This window comes from Anolis sagrei, chromosome 1 (genome assembly GCF_037176765.1).
Source record: "Anolis sagrei isolate rAnoSag1 chromosome 1, rAnoSag1.mat, whole genome shotgun sequence".
NCBI classification, from domain to species: Eukaryota; Metazoa; Chordata; class Lepidosauria; order Squamata; family Dactyloidae; genus Anolis; species Anolis sagrei.
The window spans coordinates 195,567,879-195,587,377 of NC_090021.1; the positions used below are offsets into that span (position 1 = coordinate 195,567,879).

Here is a 19,499-nt window from a genome sequence, read left to right on the forward strand (position 1 = left end):
AAAGCTGGTGCCATTTTTGGAATAAGCAGTTCAAATATACCGAGAAACAAGGCTAATATTTGAGGACCCAAAATGTGGGTTGACCAGTGTTGTCAATGATGCAGATACTGGAAGCAAGGTTAGGGCTGCAGTACTGGCTGACATGTCACCAGGTGCAATGATTCCCCCAAAGGAAACATGCATAAGTTCATACTAATTGGCTATATTTGTTCTTTTGAACTTTGAAAAAGTTACATCATTGGAAAATAGCTTTCAGAATTTCCTATCTTTACAAGTTCAATGACCTAGGTTGTTACTCAGCCCTTGACATGCCAGTTTATCATTTGAAACTTTATGTCCTGTTTTAAGACAATAAATGGGGGGATACCTCCAAGCACAACAAAGTGTGCAACAACAACAAAAATCATATAGAGGTGGTTGATCTCCTCCCACCTGTCTCTTCTACCAAAACAAGCCAATATCTTCTGCCAAAACTGACCCCCAGAGACTTGATGATTCTCCCAGAGGAAAGAAGAGAGAAAATGTTTCTAGACCCGGTCCCAAGACCAAGCCAGAGTATTCGATTTGCAGCTGATGACTCCTTAAATCTTGAGTGAGATGATATAATCTCTGCTCCCTAAAGAAACCAGAGGTATAGGATAAATGAATTTTATTCTCATCCTACATCAGTGTCCAAGTGAAGATGAATCAGACTACAAAATCCCCAAAAAGTACCTCGCAAGGTGAGACCAAAAGATATGCTAAGAAAGGTAGACATGCAGAACATAGATTTGCAAAGGCTTGTTCATTAAGAAGAACTTTGTTTTCTTATTCTACTTGTATATTGTTCCTTCTGCTATGACTAATATTTTTATTAGCAACTCTTAGCAATTGCAATCTTTGTATTGAAAAGCTTACATGACACTATATATCAGTTGATAGAAGGACTTTACATCTAGTTTTGCTGGCTTAGATTTTTGATGTGCAATGGGTTGTGGAAAGCAATTGGTTAGGAGCTCTGCTCATTCATACAGATATTTTTAAAGCTAACCACTACTGTTGGCATTAGAACTACATCTTTTTCACAAGAAAAAAATAAACATGAAGTAAATTTAGCTGATGTGTATGGAATTTTTTCCCCATTTTGAAAAAAACTTGTCAATCACAAACCTTTGTAATACAACTGGCTGATGTAAATTTGATGGAAGCAACTAGAAATCTGAAATAAAGTACGAGTTCCAGATCTGCAGAAGATATGTCCTTGAATTTACTGTGGGAAAAGGAAACCATGGCAACTAATGAACCCTACTAAAATAAACAGGAAATTATCAGAGTCAGGCAGGAGGACTTAGCAAATTCCTATAGAGGAAATATTTTGTTAAATGCAGGAAGTAAAAAAAAAAGAAAAAAAAGATGGGATTTGAGGTTTGTACTTTGTTTCAGCACTGGCCTAGGAGGATGGTCTGAAACTGATCTGTTCTATTTCCAAGCAGATCAAAAGTAGGGTACCCTATGTTGCCTACTTTTACTTATCTTTACAACTACCTGGATACAGTATGTTGGTGCTGTAGAACAGGTTGAAAGAGCTACTATTTATTTATTTATTTACTACATTTGTATACTGCCTTTCTCAGCCCGGAGGCGACTCAAGGTAGTTTACAGGCAATAATTCGATGCCTCCACAATTATAAAATACAATTAAAGCAGATTATAAATACAATTAAAACATTTAGCATATAATATAAAACCATACAAAGCCATAAAACATAATCATCAGCGTCTCCTTACTAAAATCGTTATCCAATTGCATCGTCAAGGTGTTCAACAAGTTCATCTTTACCTGAAATATGTTGCATTAGCGAAAGCTTGCTAGAAGAGCCAGGTTTTAACCTTTTTACAGAATGTCAGAAGGGAGGGGGCCAATCTTATATCCTTGGGAAGGGCATTCTACAGCTGAGGGGCCACCGCTGAGAAGGCCCTGTCTCTCATCCCCGCCAAATGCATCTGCGAAGGAGGCGAGACTGAGAGCAGGGCCTCTCCAGAAGATCTTTGGGTCCTAGATGGTTCATAAGGAGAGATACGTTGGGACAGGTAAGCTGGACTGGAACCATTTAGGGTTTTATAGGCTAAAGCCAGCATGTACTAAGCAGTTTAGCTAATCCTACGAGTTTCACTATTGAGAGGGAGTTTTAACTTGGGCCTCCTAGACTAGCATTGAAACCACTGCATTATATTGGCTCTCAGTTTGATGATAATACTTAACACTTTAAAGTAATACTTGAACAAGAAAGTCCAGTACTAGGAACACCAAGCACTTTGCTTAGCATCCCGTCCCTGCTGCATAAAAGCAAACAAGGAAATTGCTAAGCAATTTGCCACTATACAATTTGCATGCATAATTAGGTGCTTGCAAGAGAGTAATTGTATTAAAGCATTAGATTTAGAATGTCATTTCCGTACCAGAAAGGATAGGTAAAATGCCTTAAGGCTACAATTTTTTTCCACAGGAGAAAGTCTTAGGAGAAAGCCTCTTGCAAGATTTTCTTCTGAATAAGCATAGACAAAGTTACTTCTCTCCAAAGAGCCTTTGCTGAATGCAATGAGTCGTCTTTGCAATTTTGCATTTCTAGCAGTTCTGATATATGGAGAGGGGATATATAGATTATTACAATGGAATACTATGTGTCAGATTACCTCAGCCTGGTTGGACTACATTACTTTTGTTATTTCCACCAAATCTGGCTGGTATTTGCCTTGGATAGGAACTGCCAACAAGCACAAATGGAGAGTGCCAGGCTGGACAAATGGTACTATGTAGGATAATGAACTGAAAGTTGAGCTGGCCAAAAAGGCAAGCCCACGAAATAGCAAAGTAAGATGATCTTCAGTAGGTGATGTAACAATGACAAAAGGAGATTTACAAATGAAGAGTGAAGAAGAAACATGCAAGCCTTTAATTATGCATCACAATTTTTTAAAAAAGGTGCCATGGATGTAATATTGATATGATTCTGGAAGGGCTTTCACTAGTTTGAGAAAGCAAATAAACACCAATGCTTTTTTTAGTATGAAGTAAGCTCTTCTGCTGAAAATGCCTTGCAGTTCTCACTTGGTTTTCACACATTTGAGCATGTACCATTTGATTTATGAAATTTCTTTTTTACAGCATAACCTGATTGTAAACCACCATCATATTCAAAGAAAGACTGAGCTTAAAGGTTCAAAGTAAACAAGCTCAACTGAAAAATAACTTTGAGTCAGATGTATAATAACATGTAAGTTCTGGAATATGGTGAGCTCTGCAACAATGGCTTCATAAAGTAGTCAGATAACAGTTTCAAATAGCAGAAGCCCTTCAAGCTGCACTTTAGAAGATGGGGGTTACCATCCAGCTGGAACATGCAGAAGAAACAAAATTGTGAGTTATACACAGTGCTTTCCCATTTCTAACTAAAGTTGAAGCTATGCTATAACTTTTGAAAGTCCCCGGTGGCACATTGGGTTAAACCCTTGTGCCGGCAGGACTGATGACCAACAGGTAGGAGCTTCAAATCCAGGGAAAGTGCGGATGAGCTTGCTCTGCCAGCTCCAGCTCCCCATGCGGGGACATGAGAGAAGCCTCCCACAAGGATGGTAAAATATCCAAAACATCCAGGTGTCCCCTGGGCAACATCCTTGAAGATGGCCAATTCTCTCACACTAGAAGCTACTTTCAGTTTCTCAAGTTGCTCCTGACATGAAAAAATTTTTTTGAAAGTAATGTAGCTTCTTTTTTGATGTTGCATTTTGGACTTATCTACTATCAAGGTTGAAAGAATATATATTCAGATGTATACCAAAACATGTGATAAATGGCTATCTATGTATAAGAGGCTGCCCCTGAAAAGTATTAGGAAATGTTTTCCTGTTCCAGAAAATGGCAGCTGATCTGGACCAGTTGCAATTTCACTACATTGCACTGCCTCATTGGAAAGACATACATTCTATTGTTCGCTTAGTCTAGAAGAATTATTTTATAGACTATTTTAAAAGTAATAATTATTTTAAAGCACTTTCTGAATTGGGGCTCTTTCATACTTGGATTTTAAGATTGAATAATTTACTGCTGAATATCACTGGTTGTTTTGTTGTCTTTGTTGCTAATCTATTTAATTCTGTGTGATAGCCAACTTTTTGCTTTCTTGTATTGAAAATAATCAATTTTACCCCGTGAGAAATATGCTCTTCCTAATGAAATAATAATAATAAAAATTATGACCACCATCAAAATTCACCAGCACTGTATTTCCAGCAAGGATACAAATCCATACTGTGGGCAAATACTGTATATAGGGGATAGGAGCTAGAAAGGTTTCCTCACCAATATACCCTAACCAGGTTCTAACCAGAAAATGCAAAACAAATGCAACAAGAACAAAATCAACGAAGAGGTGGAGACATTCATATAATGTGAAAGAAAACATCTTTGAGATAGACTGAATATGACAAAATAGATATGGGAACATTCTGCATTAAAAACCTTCATTTTAAAAACACTTAGTTAAAAAGAACAAACACAGTTCTGATTAGATGTTGGTTGAAAAGATGACATCTAAAAACAAGACAAATTAAACTTTATGCTGAAGTTTAACCATTGCTTCATTATTCTTCCACTGTGAACCAACACTGACCCACTTAATGTACCATTGTCTGCATGGTACTGTACCAAACATATTCTTCCTTTGTCAGGAACTAATCCATTACATACACTGAAAGGAAAAATAGAAAGAGTGAAATTGTACATTCCCCATTCACCTTTCAAGCTAGGTGGAGAGTCATGAATGAGAAATTTCCAGCACTACATTTTTGAACAACACTTCCCAAAAGCTCAAACAAACAGGGCCAGGAGATTCTAATACAGTCCAAGCAAAGTAACTTTCCCAGGTGGTGAGTAAGACAAATCATTATTTGCAAAATTTAGCAAACCAGTTTTTTAGAGCTATGAACAAGGATCTGAATCTCCCTTTTAATTTTCAGAGTAATGCTGCAGCTTGAACCAACCATAGTTTGCTGACTTGGAGCAAAATGTCAAACCAAACTGTAACAAAAATTTTAATATTATCCCTCTGTGCACCGGAATACAAAAGAAGGCATGATCAGATGTTAAATAGAAGACCACAACACTATATGTTCTTTGTAAAAAACAAAAAAAAAAAACTAAGTAGAGTAAAAACTAACCATCAACTTCAAGAAATTCACAGATAACACTAATGGGTTTGTGGGTGGGGGGATTCAATTAAGAAAAAAAATCAGTTTTGATAATCATTGAGTAAGTGAGAACCATGAAGCAACCATCCCCTCTGTCCCCGGCCCATCGTTCAATAGTTGCAATTAAATTTGCACTCACCAACCAGTAACATTATTTTTTTCTGAAAAGAAAACACAATATCCAGAATACTGATCACAGGCCCAGCCAATCCCTCTCACATGGAACTCAGCAGCAAGTAAACAAATGTCAGTTAATTCTACACTAGTAACCTAGCTGAATCTTAAATGATATGGTTTAACTCATGAACATCTGAGAATTTCAGTGCTGAGTGATACAGGGACATCTGTTATGGGATCCATACCTACCCTTGGAAGAACAACCCATGAAAATAAAGCCCTACAGCTGGACAGTGGATTCTTTGGGATCACATTTGTATCTAACACCCTTCTTTCAGCATAATTCCTAGCTCAAGAGTGTGGCCAGTCAATCCAAACCTGAATGTGAAATTGTTACATTATGAAGCACTGGACTGTGATTCTGAAGACCATTGACTTTGTCCCATTAGTGTTCTAAAGCTGGGGCTCCTGCTTTCCTACTGTGCAGAATTCTGGGAGATGTAGTTTAGGGAAGCAGGGGATCTCTTTTGCAGAATTCTGCAAGAGGCAGCCACACAATAGGAAAGTGGAAGCGCCCACTTTGAAATGCTAATGTGATATTGTCGTATGGAGACTAAGGTTCGATTCCCTGCTTGGTTATCAAAATCCACTGGGCAATCTTGGGTGAGTCTTAGCCCCAGAAAACCCTGTGATAGGCTCATCTTAGGGTTGCCAGAAATTGGAAACAAATTGAAGGCCCGCAACAACAGACGATCTACAGCTTCCTAAGCCTCTGTGCCCATCTGAGATGGCCAATCACTCTGCCACCATGATAATTCCCTTTCAAGACCAGTATTCCTACATACCCCTGCCTTCAACTATCACTTTTCTTCATGCCAACAAGACAGAATATGCTGTCACGGTCCTACCAAAAATTATTCTCCAGCAGATTCCTGGTTTAAAAAATGTTGCCTACTTTATTCCAATCCCTTTATCCCATTTCGTGATGAGCTTCTGGAGCACTTCTCTCCTCAACCCCAAGCAGTCTCTCTTGTTCTTATGCACTGTAAAAACAATTAAGAGCCCTCTTCTCTAAACACTCATTCCAATTTTCCCCCTTTGGATTCTTCTGTCTTTCAGTCTGTTGCCTATTAGGCCTGAAAGCAGCACCTTCTCCTCTGCAAAGTTCGCAGTCACAAGCTAAAACAAGATGAAGACTACAGGCAGTCCCCAAGTTGCAAATATGATAGGTTTTGTAGGTTTGTTAAGTTGAATGTGTATGTAAGTCAGAACAGGTACATTTTGAGTGTAACTCCAGCCAAAAATTTGGATAGCATAGGGAAGGGTTAACAGCCTTGCGGTGTTTGTTTTGCTGTCTGTACCCCTGTACAGAAGATTTCACCTCACTTTCCGTCCCTGTGATTACTGTTTTTTGAATCATTTGGCTTGTTGTGGAAACAAGGATGGGTGATAAAGCTTCACTGGAAACACCTTTTCCACATGATAATTATTCCAGGAGTGAACTTCCCTTCTTTGAGGTAGATTTCTCTCACTTCCTGTTGTTTTAACCCTGTTCTTAATCATGAGTATAAGTTGAATGTTTGTAACTCAGGAACTGTATCTATCCTTTCATCAGTCCCTAAAAAATTAGAGTTAAGATACAATATGAGTTGTAAAACTCAGCATCAGTCCCTCAACAACACTTGATGCCTCTCCAAGAGTAGTCTCATAGCTGAGCCATCTTGCTCTTACACAGTGCAGCATGGAACATCCTTAACCTTAATTCTGAAAGAGGTCATTCATATCTGGGGCTGATCCATCACAAATAATATCTGTAGTATATTTTGCCTCTAGGGCAGTTGCCCATGAGGATGAAAGTTTCGCAAACATCTTTCTAGGCACATAGAAGGGGAAATTGAGCTTGCTATCTTCTTGTAAAGAGCAATATTAGGTACGGTGCAAAATTCAAATATTGACACAGCACCAATATTCAGAAGGAACTATCTAGCCCAATCATCTCTGCGAACATATGCAGAGCATCAAATAATACAATTGTTCAGTGTTCTCAGCTCTTAAATATGCCAGATCGATAAAGTATTTGCTTTTTATCAGTAAAGAACAAAAGAGAGATTATAGGAAGTTCAAATTAGCAAGAGAACAGTAAGTGAATTGCACTGTTCAAGATAGGGAATACCCGTGAGCAATAAAAAAGCAAACCACTGTTTGGATAGAATGGAAAAGAATGTGCAACCTGACAGGGCTGTTTCTTGTCTTAGACCAGGCCTGTAAAACCTGTGGCCCTCCAGGTGTTTGGGACTCTGACTCCCAGAGGCCCTAGCTAGCTTGTCCAATGGTCAAGAATTCTGGGAGCTGAAATCCAAAACATCTGGAGGGTCAAAGGTGTGTGCAGGCCTGTCTTAGACAGACGGGCCAGGTTTTTTTTTTAATTACTCTTATACTATATGAATTAGCTAGCAGTTGGATGTTATCAGATTTCCACATTTTTAAAATCTTTCTGTTATGACCTGCCTCCTGAAAAAGGCAGCATGTGGACAGAACCATACAAGTACCATGTATGCTCATGTGTAAGTTGACCACATGTCAAAGTTAAAGGTCAGTTGGAGGCCACAATTATGGATTTTGATATGGCCTGTGGATATATTAATTGAGGGTAATTCTTCAGAGAGAAAAGGCGTCAATGCAGACCCAGGGGGGCAGGCACTCTTGGCTACTGCTACTATTTTACCACCCAGGCATTCAAAAGGGCCAGAAATAGAGCAATGACAAAGGGAGTAGAGGGGGCCAGTGCTTCTTTGAAGTTCTCCTGTGGTTGAATAAGCTTTTGGTTTTCAGCACTCTATACAGAGGAGAGGTTGCTCTTTTTTTTAGTCAGAGTTAAGGTACAGTGCGCACACTGACCCATAAACGACGACTCGGTTTTCTGGGATTGATTTTTGAGTTTTTAATGTAGACATATATAGTGATTATATATGGGGTAAATTATGTAAAGAAGAAGTATATTTTGATAACTGGTTACAAGCAGGACTAAAGAAGAGGAGAGCATTTACTACAAGTCCATCCCACTACAAAAATGTGGGATGAGAAGGGGCAAAGGGAATCTGTGACAGAGCTGAGGCTACAGCTTTCCAAACATTTCATGTTGGTGACACACTTTTTAGATACTCATTATTTCACGACATAATTTTACTAGCAAAATGGATGTGAAACCAACCCCTTATAGGACATACAGACACATACATAAATAATAATATCAAAATATATGGGCACACAACTTATCTCATTAAAACCTTTCATTTATGTTTTTAAATATATATAATTTATTGTTTATTTCACACAGACTCTGAAAGTTTCAACATATGTTCACATGATAAAGCTACATGCTGCAGCCAACACAACACACAGTTTGGAAAACTCTGGATTAGGATGTAACTCCCAGAATCCACCACTGATCATGGCTGGTGACATTTCCAAGTACTGACTTGCAACAACTTGCAAAGGTGCTGCACACACAAGTTGGGCTGGTGAGAAACCCTGCTGCCAGTTTTCCACTTCCAGAGAAGCTGACAATGCTAAGACAACAAAAAACAGGTGTGGACTGACCGGAGTATAAAAATCACAATGCCCTCCAAGCTTTTGTGTTGCTTAGAAAATATACCCCATTCTGGCCACCAAAACCATGGCTGAACTACTGATGTTACTAATAGACTCCTTTATAGCTAGCTAGCAGGCATTCCTCCTTCTCCCCTAAGTGATCAGGGTGAAAAATCCCATGATGGAGTGAAACAACTAGGCTTGCACTACGAAAGAAGTTAAGCATCGGTGGCTTTTCTTCCTTTGCATTTTCTTTCTTCTTGAAACTTTTATGTTCTTGCTCAATCCTACATGATGGAAACAAGCTACCGCAGGTCTGGAGGCTAACATACGGTAATAACTCTGTGTGGTGACACCTCCTCTATATGTCAACATTGGAGAGAAACCAATTGCAGACTTTTTCCACAGAGACAGTGGCCTCTTCTACATTGCCATATAATCCAGAATATCAAAGCAGATAATCCACAATATCTACTTTGAACTGGAATATATGAGTCTACACTGCAATCCAGTTCAAAGCAAATCATCTGGATTTTATATGGCAGTGTAGATGGGGCCTGGGTCTGAGGAAGTACAGGTGAAAGCAAAATATTCCCTGGGATACATAGGTTTGTCAAATGAAAATAAATATCTAGGACCATCCACCCCTCTCTTTGTGTCACCTCTACTATTCAGATGAGACTGACAAAGTATTTTCTTCAAAAGCTCCATAGCAGAGGATAATAAAAGAAAAGAAGGAAGAGCCAAGTGAGGTAACTTTAGAGATTAAAGGAGAATAATAAATGTGTGTGTGTCCCATACTACATCTCTTGCAACAAATGAGACAGTTGCAGTGTACCACTTCTAAAAGCTCTGAGCAGTGACTACAATGTGAGCTCCAAATAAACACTATAAAACAATACATTAATAAATGCAGTCACAAGAGGAAAAACAATGATTTGGGCAGAATGTCACATGTTTTACTGAAAACAAACCAACAATCTCAATCATGTTAAGGCTGAAAGAAAAATATTACAACTGAATACAAGTTGTCAACAGTCAGCCTAACTACAAGACTCCTTCACTTTGAATGTTTGTTGATGTTTACCAGGTTTACTAAAAACAACACTAGTTGCTACATGGATATATCACAGATTTCAAATACACTCTCAGTTAATTAGCATAACAATTAGCAATCTTCATGTTTTCCAGAAAGGACATTAATTCAATGTGTTTATAACTTGTCTATAATGAATTCTGCTTTGACAATAACAGAAAAAATTGCCAACCCTACTGACTTTTCCTGTCATAAATACTAGTGGATCTGAAAGACTACAAACTAATCAGCTTAATTAACAATAAGATCTCACTTATGGAATATATTAAACATAAGCATGTACTAATTGTATTTCAAACTCTGGTTCTCTCTTTGTTTAAACACCTACAACTGGTATTAATGGTATAGCGGTTACCTTCTTTTTAGAAAAAACGTCTTTTTTAAAGTCAGTCATTACATAATGAACAACACGTGGAAGATGATTTAAGACACATTTTGATTTAAGGCTCACTCAGCTCAGCAATGTTGCCTGCTCCAAATACAACAGCTGAAGCCAAGAATGTGAGATTAAGGACCTCATTACACTAGAGAATGAATCCACTTTAAATCCAGTTTCTGCCTCTTGCAGAATTCTGGCATTTTTAAGTCCTAAGTGTATATTTCTGGGCATGTACAGAGTGTCCAATTTCAGCACTTAGAATTTCACACCTGCATTATTAGTCAGGGTTGCTTTTCTTAGTACGGGGGCCTAGGTTCCAAGCAGACTGGACTAAATCTTGCTATCTTTGTTTTGAAAATCAAGCAATGAGATCATTTGAAGGAAGTTGGTAAAATCAGCAAGCAAAACACTTTAAATTTCAAAAATACCATTTCACCTACTGGATCAAGCAACTAAAATCTAGCACCACCCATCTGATATTAGTGAAGCTCATGGTCATTTGTCAGTGAGCTTTGCCCCAAATGCCCTCATGCAGACTAAGTAAAATTGCCTGCATTGACAGCACCAGTCAAGGAAGGAATGGAAAGGAAGCCAATGCAAAGAGACCTACAAGCCATCTCTCTAGTCAAAACAAGTAGATTTCTCATCTTTGCTGGGAATACAGGTTCTCACACATCCCCTGAGATACCTGTTTGGTGCTAAGGTTGTTACTAATATGGAAATCACATTGTGCCCACACCTATTATTCAGGGAAGTTGAATTTGTACATCTCACAATCCCAACTTGGAACGCTGCATGAGTTATTACATGTTGAACATCCCTTATTCAAAACGCCTGTGACCAGAAGCATTTCGGATTTCAGAACGCCTGTATTTACACATACATGTGTTATGGGATAGTCATATATATATGATCAACTACCTGGCCCAGTCATGTTTGTGAATATATGCAGAACATCAAGCTATGCAATCATTCAGTGTCCTAAATAGGCCACATTAATCAAGTATTTGCTCTTTATCAGTTAAGAACAAAAGAGAGATTGCTTTATATAGGTAGCCTGGAGGCAAATTTAAATACTGTGCGCAGGAATGCAAGTTTCTGTACACTGAACCATCTGACAGCAAAGTTGTCACTCTCGCAGTCATTGCAATGTGACGGGATGATTTCTGGAAATATTGGTATGATGAGATATCTTGGAGATGAAATCCTAGTCCAAACACAAAATTTGCTCACATTTCATATACACCCAAAGGCAAATTTGTTGTCAATATTTTAAATATTTTGTGCATGGGACAAAATTGTTAAACATTGTGTACGTTGAACCATCAGGAAGGAAAGGTGTCACTCTCTGCCATACTGGTTTTTAATAATTTTGTGTCTGAGACAAAGTTTGCGTATAGTGAATCATCACAAAGCAAATATGTCACTCTTTCTCATGCCCATCCAGACAATTTCAGGATGTCCGGATAAAGGATGCTCAACCTGTATGATGATTATTAAGCAGAGGGAGCAACTTGTATTATTACTTTTACTATCAAAATTATTATTATGAAGTAGATTAAACAACCTATATCACCATCATTATTATTATAAAGCATAAGCAGTAATCTGCAATATTGTTACTATTATTAACAGTATTATGAAATGGAGGCAGCTGCCTCTGCTATTAATAATAAGAAGCAGCAGCAGAGGCAGAATACTATATATTTTTTTTATAATTATGAAGCAAGGGTTGCTACCTGTATTACTATTACTATTATTATTAGGAAGTAGAAACACCCATCTATTTAGTATTATTATTATTATTATTATTATTATTATTGCAAGGGAAAGGAAGCCCTCTGGATTATTATGAAGCAAAGGCACCTACCTATTTGATCATCATCATCATCATCATTATTACACAGAGGCAGCTACTGTTACATTATTATTATGAAGCAGAGGCAGAAACCTGTATTATTATTATTATTATTATTATTATGAAGAAGAAGAAGAAGAGGAGGAGGAAAAACAACAACAACAACAATTAGATGCACCTCTCTGGATTATTATGAAGCAGAATCACCTACTGCTTGGTGGTGGTGATAATTATTACTATTATTATTATAGCTACTATTACATTATTGTTATGAAGCAGAGACATCTACCTATTTAATCATTATTGTTATTATTATTATTATTATTATTATTATTATTATTACTGTTATAAAGCAGAGACAGCAACCTGTAGTATTAATAATAAAAATAATATTACTATAAAATAGAGTACAGCTATCTGGACTATTATGAAGCAGAGGTACCTACCTATTTGATGATGATGATTATTATTACTATTAAGCAGAGGTAGCAACCTGTAGTATTATTAATAATAATAATAAGTAGAGCCAGCTATCTGGACTATTATGAAGCAGTGGCACCTAACCATTTGTTTATTATTATTGTTGTTGTTGTTAAGCAGAGGCAGCTACTATTACATTATTATTATGAAGCAGAGGCACCTATGCATTTGTTTATTATTGTTGTTGTCATTGTTGTTAAGCAGAGGCAGCTACTATTACTTTATTATTATGAAGCAGAAGCACCTACCTGTTTATTGTTGTTGTTGTTGTTAAGCAGAGGCATCTACTATTACATTATTATTATGAAGTAGAGACACCTATCTATCTGATTATTATTATTATTATTATTACTAAGCAGAGGCAGCAACCTGTAATAATAATAATAATAATAATAATAATAATGTGAGGGAGAGGCAGTGGACTATTATGAAGAAGAGACAACTACTTATTTGATGATGATGATTTCTATAAAGCAGAAGCAGCAACCTGCAGTATTATTATTAATAATATTAATAATAATAATAATAATAATAATAATAATAATATGAAGTAGAGGCTGATTATTATTACTAGTAAGCAGAGGCAGCAAGCTGTAGTATTAATAATAGTAATAATAATATGATGAAGTATAATATGATGGCAGCTATCTGGACTACTATGAAGCAGAGGCACCTATCCATTTGTTTATTATTACTGTTGTTATTGTTATGAAGCAGAGACACCTACCTATTGGATGATGATGATTATTATTATTAAGTAGAGGCAGCAACCTGTAGTAGTAATAATAATAATAATAATGTGAAGGAGAGGCAGCTATCTGAACTATTATGAAGCTGAGGCTAGTTCTTATTGGATGATGATTTCTATAAAGCAGAGGCAGCAACCGGCAGTATTATTATTATTATTATTATTATTAATAATAATAATAATAAGTAGAGGCTGATTATTATTATTATTATTACAAGTAAGCAAAGGCAGCAAGCTGTAGTATTATTAATAATCATAAGAAGAAGTAGAGGCGGCTATCTGGACTATTATGAAGCAGAGGCACCTATCCATTTGTTTATTATTACTGTTGTTGTAATTGTTGTTAATGACACTGAGACACCTACCTATTGGATGATGGTTATTATTATTATAATTATTATTATTAAGCAGAGGCAGCAACCTGCAATAATAATAATAATAATAATAATAATAATGTGGGGGAGAGGCAGCTATCCAGAGACTATTATAAAGCAGAGGCACCTACCCATTAGTTTATTATTATTGTTGTTGTTGTTGTTGTGAAGCAGAGACCCTACCTATTGGGTGATGCTTATGATGAAGCAGAGGCAGCAACCTGTGTTGTTGTTATTTTGAGGCTGAGAACATCTCCCACACACTCAGAACCGCTCAGAAATAAACCAGACAAAGGCACAATATCGCCCCCCCCCCCCGCTCCAGCCCAGAGGCCGCCTCTCTCTCTCTCTCTCTCTCTGTCTCTCTTCCCTTGAGTGGGGTGGGTGGGCAGAGGGAGCCTATCCGGGGAGGGCAACGGCGACAAGAAATGCCTCCCTCGCGCCCGCCCGCCTCACCTTTCGAAGACCATGCGGACCATGAAGACAGCGAAGGCCAAGGGGAAGGCGAGGTAGAGGTCCTCCGCCTGAGGGAAGGTGGCCTCCTCGGTGCTCTTCAGGTCCGCCCAGGTGACATTGTGGGGCAGCCAGAAGCGCTCGTTCCAGAACCACGCCAGGATCCCTGCCATCTTTTTTTTTTTTTTTTTTGCTTTGTTTGGGGCGCCCGCCCGCTCGCCCGCGTCGCCTCCTTTGCTTGCGGTGAGGGAGGATGCTCGGCGGTGCCTCTCGCGCACGCGGTGTGTCAGATATGTGCGCGAGCGTGTGTGTCTCTGTGTGTGTGGGAGGGGGGGGGGCGTGCGCGCGCGCTTGGCTACGGCCAGCACCTCCGCTACGGATGCTCCCTTCACTCCCCGCCCCCGCCCGCTTCCTCCTCCCCGAAGGCTGCACAAGCGCGGAGGGGCGGGGCTCCGTAGGCCACGCCCATTCTGTCACCACGGTGCTCCTCATTGGCTCCTGGGAGCGTCAGCACGCCTTCCGAACACCTCGCACTCCCTCGCCCGAGGGTTCGCTTTGCCGCTCGCTCTGCCCCGCGCGGGCCACCGACACGTGTATGCTGCCGTTCTTACGTGCCAGAATGGACACGTGTCTGCCATGCTGCGGGTTCCAGACTCAAGGAGGCCTTTCTCTCTTCTCTCTCACTGTCGAATGAATGCAATTCGAGAAAACTTTGAACTGCCTTCGCTCACTGGGTTTGTAGTTTGGGGGAGGCGCCAGGGAAGGCCTTTTATTTATTTATTTATTTATTTATTTCATTCACTTATACCCCGCCCTTCTCACCCCAAGGGGGACTCAGGGCGGCTTACAGAGAAGGCACAATTAGATGCCCAAATCACACAACAAGTAATCCAAAAAATATAACAATACAGCAGTTAAATTAAAAACATCAATACACAATAAAATCATAAATCCTAAAACAATCTCATGTCAGAGTCCTTATATCAGAGTCCATATGTCCATTCTATTCCGTTTGTCCTTGTCTATCGCCAGGTCCTTGAGTTAATTGTCAGAATGACCAAACGCTTGGTCCCACATCCAGGTCTTTAGTTTTTTCCTAAATGCTAGAAGGGAAGTCGCTGATCTGATCTCCCCGGGGAGTGAGTTCCACAGGCGGGGGGCCGCCACTGAGAAGGCCCTGCTCCTCGTCCCCGCCAGCCTCACTTGTGACACTGGCGGGGTCGAGAGCAGGGCCTCCCCAGAAGATCTTAAACTTCGAGGTGGGATGTAGAGGGAGATCCGTTCGGACAAATACACTGGGCCGGAACCGTATAAGGTTTTATAGGTCAAAACCAGCACTTTGAATTGTGCTCGGAATTGGATCGGCAGCCAGTGGAGCTGACGCAACAGGAGGGTGGTGTGCTCCCTGTACGCCGCTCCGGTGAGCAATCTGGCTGCTTCTCGCTGGACTAGTTGAAGTTTCCGAGCAGTCTTCAAAGGCAACCCCACGTAGAGTGCATTGCAGTAATCCAACCGGGATGTGACAAGAGCGTGGACCACCGTGGCCAGATCCGACTTCCCAAGGTACGGGCGCAGCTGGCGCACAAGTTTTAATTGTGCGAAAGCTCTCCCGGCCACCGCTGAGACCTGAGGTTCCAGGCTCAGAGATGAGTCCAGGATCACTCCCAAGCTGCGAACCTGCGTTGCTGTGGCCCACATGGGGGTTCTGTGTGGGAGGTTCGGCCCAATTCTATCGTTGGTGGGGTTCAGAATACTCTGTGATTGTAGGTGAACTATAAACCCCAGGAACTACAACTCCAAAATGTCCAAATTCTATTTACCCCAAACCCCATCAGTGTTCACATCTGGGCATATTGAGTATTAGTGTAGAGTTTGGTCCAGATCCATCATTGTTTAAGTCCACAGTGATCTCTGGATGTAGGTGAATTACAACTCCAAAACCAAATAACACTGCCCACCAAATCTTTCCAGTATTTTCTGTTGGTCATGGAAGAACTGTGTGCCAAGTTTGTCTCAATTCCATCATTGGTGGGGTTCAGAATGCTCTTTGATTGTAGGCTAACTATAAATTCCAGCAACTACAACTCCCAAATGACAAAATCGTAATTTTTTGAGTGATGGTCACTCCTTGTGTTGTGAGACATTTTGTTGCCAAATTTGATGTGATTTCGTTCTTTGGTTCTTTTGTTTTTAAGGTACTCATTATGCACAGAGCATTTTTTATATATAGATACATACAATATATTATATTATTAGCATAGTACAATATCAGTATTATATATTACTATGTTGTACTATACCATTGCGTTGTAATATTATTAGTAATATTACATGTAATATAAAATATATAATTATAATATATTAGTAGTAGTATTATATTGTATTACATATTCTTCTATTCTTCTATATATATATAAATGCTCTGTGCATAATGAGTACCTTAAAAACAAAAGAACCAATGAACGAAATCCCACCAAATATGGCAACAAAACATCTCACTACACAAGGAGTGACCATCACTCAAAAAATTATGATTTTGTCATTTGGGAGTTGTTGTTGCTTGGATTTATAGTTCACTTCCAATCAAAGAGCATTCTGAACTCCACCAATGATGGAATTGAACCAAACTTGGCACACAGGACTCCCATGACCAACAGAAAATACTAGAAGGGTTTGGTGGGCATTGACCTTGAGTTTTGAAGTTGTAGTTCACCTACATCCAGAGAGCACTGTGGACTCAAACAATGATAGATCTGGACCAAACTGGCACAAATACTCAATATGCCCAAATGTGAACACTAGTGGAGTTTGGGGAAAATAGACTTTACATTTGGGAATTGTAGTTGCTGGGATTTATAGTTCACCTACAATCAAAGAGCATTCTGAACTCCACCTGCGATGGAATCGAACCAAACTTGGCACACAGAACTCCCATGACCAACAGAAAATACTGGAAGGCTTTGGTGGGCATTGACCTTGAGTTTTGGGGTTGTAGTTCACCTACATCCAAAGAGCACTGTGGACTCAAACAACGATGGATCTGGACCAAACGTGGCAAAGTCCTCAATATACCCAAATGTGAAAGTCCTCAATATGCCCAAATGTGAACACTGGTCAAGTTTTGGGAAAATAGACTTTGACATTTGGGAGTTGTCGTTGCTGGGATTTATAGTTCAAAGAGCATTCGGAACCCCACCAGCGCTAAAATTGGGCCAAACTTCCCACACAGAACCCCATCGCCAACAGATAATACTGTGTTTTCCAATGGTCTTTGACTACTCCTCTGACAGCCTTGTGACCCCCAGGGGTCCCAACCCCCAGTTTGAGACATGCTGCTCTTAAAGATACAGCATATTTACAGGTGGATAATTTAAATTGTGTGAGCCATTCTACATTTTTATATAGACTTAATTAAATCTAATTTCTATTTTAGCTACAAAGTTTCAAGTCTAAAAAAATCCCCTGAAAATGACTTCTCATTGGCAAGGTAGTGATTACAAAACAATATCACAATGCCTGTTGGAAAGACTTGAAAACTGTGTCAATACAGAGGGTTGCTGTGAGCTTTCTGGGCTGTATGGCCATGTTCCAGAAGTTTACTCTCCTGACGTTTTGCCTGCATCTATGGCAGGCATCCTCAGAGGTTGTGAGGTCTGTTGGAAACTAGGCAAGTACAATTTATATATCTGTGGAATGTCCAGGGTGGGAGAAAGAACTCCTGTCTGTTGGAGGCAAGTGCAAATATTGCAATTGGCCACCTTGTTTAGCACTGAATGACCTTGCAGCTTCAAAGCCTGGCTGCTTGCTGCCTGGGAGATCCTTTGTTTGGAGGTGTTAGCTGGCCCTGAAGGTTTCTGGTCTGGAATTCCCTGTTTTTAAGTGTTGCTCTTTATTTACTGCCCTGATTTTAGAGTTGTTTTTTTTTAATACTGGTGGCCAGATTTTGTTCATTTTCATGGTGAAATTGTCCACATGCTTTTGGATTTCAATGGCTTTTCTGTAGTCAGTGTGACCCAGTGATTCTGGCCGTGAAAGCCTTCGACAACACATTGCGTCAATACACTTTGACGGAAATCAGGCTCCATCGATAACCTTTGGTAGACACTCAAGAGGGCAAATCCAGTCAGCCTTTCTTGCCCCATTGTGCTTCTTATGTTTGTTTTCAAACGTTTAAGAGTGGAAAATAGCCTTTCTTTTGTAGCTGTTGACACTGGCAATGTTGTAGAAATCTGAAAAAGATTCTTCACATTCGGAAAAAAACCTGTCCATCACAGACAAGGTATGCTTCCAATGCATTTGGTGGTTTTTCTGCAGGTGTGATCTTTTCCCATTTTCTTCACCACAGGTCAAACTCCTCCATCAGCACCTTGAAGGCATTCATTGTAAAGTTCTGTGCACTTGTTAAAGTTGGATTTCATATGGCCACAATTAATAGGGAGGAACACTTGCAGTTTCTGAACTGCTTCCCTGTGCCTTGTAAACCTTTCTTGAAGTTGACTGCAAAAAAAGTCCAGATTTTTTTTTTCGTATCAAGAGCGACTTGAGAAACTGCAAGTCACTTCTGGTGTTAGAGAATTGGCAATATGCAAGGACATTGCTTAGGGGATGCGTTTGGTGATCCCTATGTAGACTTGTCCACAGCTGCATGGTACACGGTAGACTCCTGCAGAAGTGAGAGGATCCCTCTTGTCCTTTGCTGAACGTAGCATTTGTTGGATTTTCTTGGTGGGTTTGTAGATAGAACGCAGCACCCAAACACGAATCAAGGAACATGAAAGGCTCTGCAGACGACTTCAGCCAGAGAAGTCAGCCATAGCAGAGCACCTGATGAACCAACCTGGACACAGCATATTATTTGAGAACACAGAAATGCTGGACCACTCTCACAACCATCATGTCAGACTACACAGAGAAGCCATTGAAATCCACAAACGTGGACAATTTCAACAGAAAGGAAGAGACCATTAAAATGAACAAAGTCTGGCTACCAGTATTAAAAAACTCTAAAATTACAACAGCACAACAACAGAGAGGAAACAAACAAGGACATCTAATCACCTCTCAACAAAAGTTTTCTTCAGGCACTGTCAGGCCATTATATGCTAATCAAGGTAGTCAGTTGAAACATTCACACCTAGCTCCTGCAGACAAGAGTCCTTTGTTGTACCTTGGTCATT

General features: G+C 39.6%; 1 protein-coding gene across 2 annotated transcripts in view; it reads right to left on the reverse strand.

The window, feature by feature from the left end:
• Positions 1 to 14,732, reverse strand: part of CERS6 (ceramide synthase 6) — a 128,327-nt gene extending 113,595 nt beyond the window's left edge. Inside the window, exon 1 of one of the 2 annotated variants that reach the window (XM_060778489.2) lies at positions 14,326 to 14,732. In XM_060778489.2, the coding sequence (XP_060634472.1) occupies positions 14,326 to 14,495 (170 nt within the window). In that variant the 5' untranslated portion in view covers positions 14,496 to 14,732. The remainder of the gene's footprint in view (positions 1 to 14,325) is intronic. The other variant, XM_060778498.2, reaches the window with a different exon arrangement.
• Positions 14,733 to 19,499: the final 4,767 nt, after the last annotated feature.